We start from the raw sequence: 6,144 nt of genomic DNA on the forward strand, positions 1-6,144 counted from the left end.
GCCTGTGAATAGCCAATGCACTCCAGCCTAAGGCAACCTAGGGAAATTGCATCTCTTAAACAAACAAACAAATATATATATATATATCAAAAACAACTGACAATGTCTTCACAACTGTAATATTTACCAAATAAAAATACAAGACATTAAGTTAAATTTGAAATACAGAGAAACAGATGCTGGAGAGGATGTGGCAAAAAGGGAACACTTCTATAGTGTTGATGGGAGTGTAAACTAGTACAGCCTCTGTGGAAAACAGTGTGGAGATTCCTAAAAGTTCTAAAAATCAACCTTCCATACCACCCCACAGTCCCCCTACTGGGAATATACCCGGAAGAACTCAGGTCACTCTATGAAAAAGATACCTGCACATGCATGTTTATTGCAGTATTGTTCACAATAGCAAGAACATGGAACCAACCATGCTGCCCATAGAAAGAGGACCAGATTTTAAAAATGTGGTACCTATACACGATGGAATATTACACAGTCATAAAGAACAAAATCATGAACTTCACAGCAACTTGGATGGACTTAGAGTCTATAATACTGAGTGATCTTTCACAGAAACAAAGAACTAAAAATCACATGTTCTCATTCATAAGCAGACCTTGAACAACTATCATAATACTATAAGAAAAGGACTGACAGTAGCAGGAAACTGCAGGGTGGGGGGTTGTGCAGGGAGACGGGATTGGCAGTAGTGGGAATCTGCCTGGGGGAGGGAGGGCACACCTCATCAACAAGGGTACTTGCATAATGAACATTTGTATATCTAACCCTGAATTGTACCCCACATCTTTAAAATAAAAAAATTAAAAATTAAAAAAAAGAAATACAGAGAAACAACAGAAGATCATTCTATGTAAATTATTTAACAGTGATTGGAAAAGTAAGGGATTAATAGATGTCAGCTAAAAAATGGAAAGGGAAAGGTAATTACAGCTGTATTTCCCCCAATATGTCCTAGAGAACTGAAATTGTAACCTCTTCCCTTTTCCCTACTCTTTTAAATTAGTTTCATATATACTACCTCAAAAATTAGTGGTTCAAGGTTATTTTATATTCATTTTATGCTGATTTTAAGTGAATGACAATTCTAGCTATAATTCTAATGATATTAATTGTTGAAGGCACAATAAGTTTGATATGAAAATTCTGAATCCAGTCTATAATAACTTGAGTGGCCTCTGGGCCTTTCATCTAAGAAGTAATTTATCAGACACATGAAAACTAATAGCAAGTGATTATGATAATTTCTTTTCTGAGATATAAGGGACAGATGTGTGGTTGAAAAATTCTTTTGGTGGTGTGAAAATTTTATAAATCTAATCATCCTGGGGAAGGATAATAGGAGTAAGATTTTAAGCTCCTTTTAAAAAATAATTGGGTTGAGCATTTCTTCAAGTGTTTGTTGGCTGCTCGAATGTCTTCTTTTGTGAAGTGTCTGTTCATATCTTTTGCCCATTTTATAATGGGGTTGTTTTCTTTTTTTCAGTACGTTTCAGTTCCTTGTAGATCCAGGATGTTAAGCCTTTGTCAGACCTAGAGTTGGCAAATACTTTTTCCCAGTCTGTAGGCTGTCTCCCTGCTCTCTTGATGGTTTCTTTGGCTTTGCAGAAGCTTGTCAGTTTAATAAGGTCCCATTTGTCTATCTTCTCTCTTAAGTTCTAACACAAATCACTCTATAAAAAAGATACCTGCACACGTATGTTTATCGCAGCATTGTTCACAATAGCAAGAACCTGGAAACAACCATGCTGCCCATCAAAAGAGGACTGGATTAAAAAATGTGGTACATATACATAATGGAATACTACGCAGCCATAAAAAAGAACAAAATCATGAATTTCGCTGCAACCTGGATGGAACTAGAGTCTATAATACTGAGTGACCTCTCACAGAAACAAAGATCTGAATATCACATGTTCTCACTCATATAATGGACCTTGAACATCCAATGTAATACTATAAGAAAATGACTGATGGTACTGGGAAACTATGAGGGGAGGGGATGGGATTAACAGTAGCAACTATCTGTCGGGGGATGGGAAAACACCTCTTATCAACAGGGTGCCTGAATGAAACGTAATTGTACACCTAACCCTTAACTGTACCCCACAAAACCATAATAAAAAATACCGATTGATTAAAATAATAATAATAAATAAATAAATAAATAAATAAATAATTGGGGACATGACTGCGGGCGAGGCCGAGGGCGCGGAGCCCGGCGCGGCGCGGCCGCCCTCCCGGGGGGCCTGGCTGCTGTCCGCGCTCTTCTACAGGACCACTCCTTCGTCCTCGTGCTGGTCAACAAGGCGTTGCTGACCACCTATGGTTTCCCATCACCAATTGTCCTTGGAATTGGACAGATGGCTGCCACCATAATGATACTGTATGTATCCAAGCTAAATAAAATAATTCATTTCCCTGATTTTGACAAGAAAATTCCTGTAAAGCTGTTTCCTCTGCCTATTCTCTACGTTGGAAACCATATAAGTGGACTATCAAGCACAAGTAAATTAAGCCTGCCGATGTTCACCGTGCTCAGGAAATTCACCATTCCATTGACTTTGCTCCTGGAAACCATCATACTTGGGAAGCAGTATTCACTGAACATCATCGTCAGTGTCTTTGCCATCATTCTCGGGGCTTTCATAGCAGCTGGGTCTGATCTTGCTTTTAACTTGGAAGGCTACATCTTTGTATTCCTGAACGATATCTTCACGGCAGCAAATGGAGTCTATACCAAACAGAAAATGGACCCAAAGGAGCTAGGGAAATACGGCGTGCTTTTCTATAACGCTTGCTTCATGATTGTCCCAACTTTTATCATCAGTATCTCCACTGGGGACCTGCAGCAGGAGTCAAGGCATGAAGAAAATCTATTGAAGCCACCGTGCCAGCAGTCACGTAAGGAGAGCAAACTTAGAAACAACAGATTTGTTAATTTCTCCGCTAATAGTATTAATAATAACTCAAATTTATTGAGGGCTTACTATATCATATGTGTTTTTGAAGCACTGTTCATGAATTATCTCATTACATTTCCACAACAGCCCTCAGAAAAGAAGGTCATGTCATTAACCCCTTTTTATAGGCAAGGAATCTAGGGCATCGTGTTTAACTGACTTCCCAAGAACAGTAGTTGACAGATCCAGGTTTTCTAGCTCTAGAAACACAGCCCCTGCTATAATCTAAATTATTTTATTTGTATACGAAATGCGTTTGTGTATTTTTTTCTTCACATGTGAAAAACCATAACCTACCCCTTATATCTTATAAAGTACAAGAGATCTAACGTATACTTAAATTCTTTAAATCCTGATGTTCTGGAAGGATATCTTCCTTGTGGTACTGGAGTATTCCAAAAATTTATCCTGTCTAATCTCTTCCTTTTAGCCAGATTCAGATATTTCAGGCAGAAGTTTCTTTAAGTACCTTACAGCCCCAGGATGACTCTTAATCATTGAAATCCTCAATGGACCAAAGAGCTAAATAGATAAATTTATTTTCAAAAAACCATAAGAAAATTATAATTAGGAAAAATAGAATATAGTTATAACCATAAGAAAGGGCCCTTTATAAAATGCCAAAATGCAAAAGTCATAAAGTTAAAGATTTGACTGCATTTTGATTTAAACTTATTGTATGTCAAAAGATATGGTATACACGCTGTAATCAGCAAAAACAAGCATACTAACAAAAAGCAAAAAAACTGACCAGCAACCCTGCAGAAAAACATGGTGAGATTTTTCACTACTAACATTGTTCTGTATTCATTGAACTGGGACAAACTTCTTCCTGTTGGTCACCCTGGCTGAATCCGTTTTAAATTGTGAACTGAACAAAATAAAGAAGTGATTTTAAAAATAATAATAATAATAATTTATTTAAGCCTTTTTTTGTATCCTCAAATCCCTAAATACTTTATTAATAAATGGAGAAAATAGCACAAAATTTATCAAGAAAAAGGGACTAATTTCCAGACTGAATATATGCTGGTTTCTGGGACTTTCTCTAAAAGATTATTTTAAAACAAACAACATACACCCACACACAAGGTGACCGACAAGGGGGATAAAGGGGGAAAGGACTCTTTCTTTTAGATTCAAGGGGTACAAGTGCAGGTTGGTTACATGAGTACATTGTGTGATGGTGAGGTTTGGGCTTCTATTGAGCCTGTCAACCAGTGGTGAGCATGGTACCAAATGGGTGTTTTCTCCATCCTAACCTCCTTTCCCTCCCTGCTTTAGGAATCCCTAGTGTCTCTTGTTCCTGCCCTTATGCCAGTGTGTACTCAGTGTTTAGCTCCCACTTATAAGTGAGAACATGCGACATTCAGTTTTCAGTTTCTGTGATAATTCACTTAGAATGATGATCTCCAGCTGCATCCATGTTGTTTTTTATGACTGTCGTAATATTTAATGGTGTATATGTGCAACATTTTTATTTTATTTTTAAATTTTATTTATTTATACCATTTTATTGAGGTATGTTTGACATATAAAAAGCTGTACACATTTGTTGTATATATCTCACTGAGTTTGGGGATATGTATAAACCTGTGAAACCATCATCACCATTAAGGCCATAAACATATCCATCATGATCAAATGTTTAATCCCCTTTATTACAGTTATTGAGCTTTTTCTTTGATTTTTTTGGTATGAACACTTAAAATAAGATCTACCCTCAGCAATTTTAAGTATATAATGCAATATTGTTAGGCAGGATAGTATACTGCTAAGTAAACCTCAAGTGTAAAGGTAAAACTCTAAATCCTTTAGATTAAAGGAAGTAGGGTTTTGTTTTTAAGATCTATTGAACACAAGCCATTGAGGAAAAGAGTGACAAATGAAGCCACATTAAAGTGAAAAACTTGTGTGCCATATATTTTTTTTTTTTTGAGTTGGAGTCTCACTCTGTCGCCCAGACTGGAGTACAGTGGCCATTCCTGGCCACCGCAGCCTCGACCTGCTATGCTCCGGCGATCCTTCCACCTCAGCCTTCCAAGGAGCTGGAACTACAGGTGCACGCTACCACACCCGGCTAGTTTTTATTGATTGATTGATTGATTGTAGAGATGAAGTCAGAGATGAAGCCAAGTTGCCCAGGCGGGTCTCGAACCCATGGGCTCAGGCAATTCACTCATCTCAGCCTCCCAAGGGGTGGGATTACAGGCTGAGCCACCGAGCCCGGCTGTGTGCCATATTTTTAAAATCCAGTTCATGGTTGCTGGGCACCTTGGTTGGTTTCCTGTTTTTGCTGTTGTGCTGCAATAAACATACAAGTGCAGGTACCTTTTTGAGAGGACAATTTATGCTTCTTTGGGTATATACCCATTAGTGGGATTGCTTGGTCAAATGGTATATCTACTTATAGCTCTTTGAGAAATTTCCAAACTGCTTTCCACAGGGACTGAACTAGCTTATATTCCCACCAACAGTGTATGAGTGTTCTCTTTTTTCTGCAACCTCACCAACCTCTGTTGTTTTTGACTTTTCAATAATAGCCATTCTGACTGGCATGAGATGGTATCTTGCTATGATTTTGATTTACCTTTATCTGATTATCAGTGATATTGAGCAGTTTTTCATATGTTCTTTTGGCCTCTTGTATGTCCTCTTTTGGGAAAAGGGCTCTTCTTAGCCAGTGGATCCCTATGGGTGCATGGGTGTACTGCTGCTGCTGAATTTTCCTTACCTCCCCAGGAACTGGGGCCTATGTGATAGCAATAACCTTCTTCTCTGTGCAGATGTCCCACATGCAGGCAACTTCTTTGCTGATGTTTGACACCAAAAGAAAGGAGAGAGGAGAGGAATTAAAAGTAGCATATAACATTGCAAAAAGTGCTTTCTTTCCGAAGAAAACAAAGCTTTTCTTCATATTGGGAATATATGAGTGCTGTGAAACTGTCAGTTAACTTCCATGATTGGAAAGTCTGGTGTAAATATGATAACTTATCTGTAGCCATTGTAATAATTTCTTATTTAACCATGGTTTTCTCAAGTAAGATTTTTTATTTTAAAAATTTTTAAATTCTTTTAGAGACAGGGTTTCACTCTGTCACCCAGGCTGGAGTACAATGGCATGATCATAACTCACTATAACCTCGAACTCCTGGGCTCAAGTAGACCT

General features: G+C 37.9%; 1 protein-coding gene across 1 annotated transcript; it reads left to right on the forward strand.

Annotated features, from left to right (window-relative positions):
• The first annotated feature begins 2,199 nt into the window (after nt 1-2,199).
• Nucleotides 2,200-5,929, forward strand: LOC103275215 (UDP-N-acetylglucosamine/UDP-glucose/GDP-mannose transporter). Its single transcript, XM_021706228.1, is given in 3 exon segments — nt 2,200-2,290; nt 2,293-2,916; nt 5,718-5,929. Coding segments are annotated over 3 exon segments (927 nt in total).
• Nucleotides 5,930-6,144: the final 215 nt, after the last annotated feature.

The sequence above is a fragment of the Carlito syrichta genome, unplaced genomic scaffold (genome assembly GCF_000164805.1).
Source record: "Carlito syrichta isolate Samal-C Ts95f unplaced genomic scaffold, Tarsius_syrichta-2.0.1 Scaffold315361, whole genome shotgun sequence".
Taxonomy (NCBI): Eukaryota; Metazoa; Chordata; class Mammalia; order Primates; family Tarsiidae; genus Carlito; species Carlito syrichta.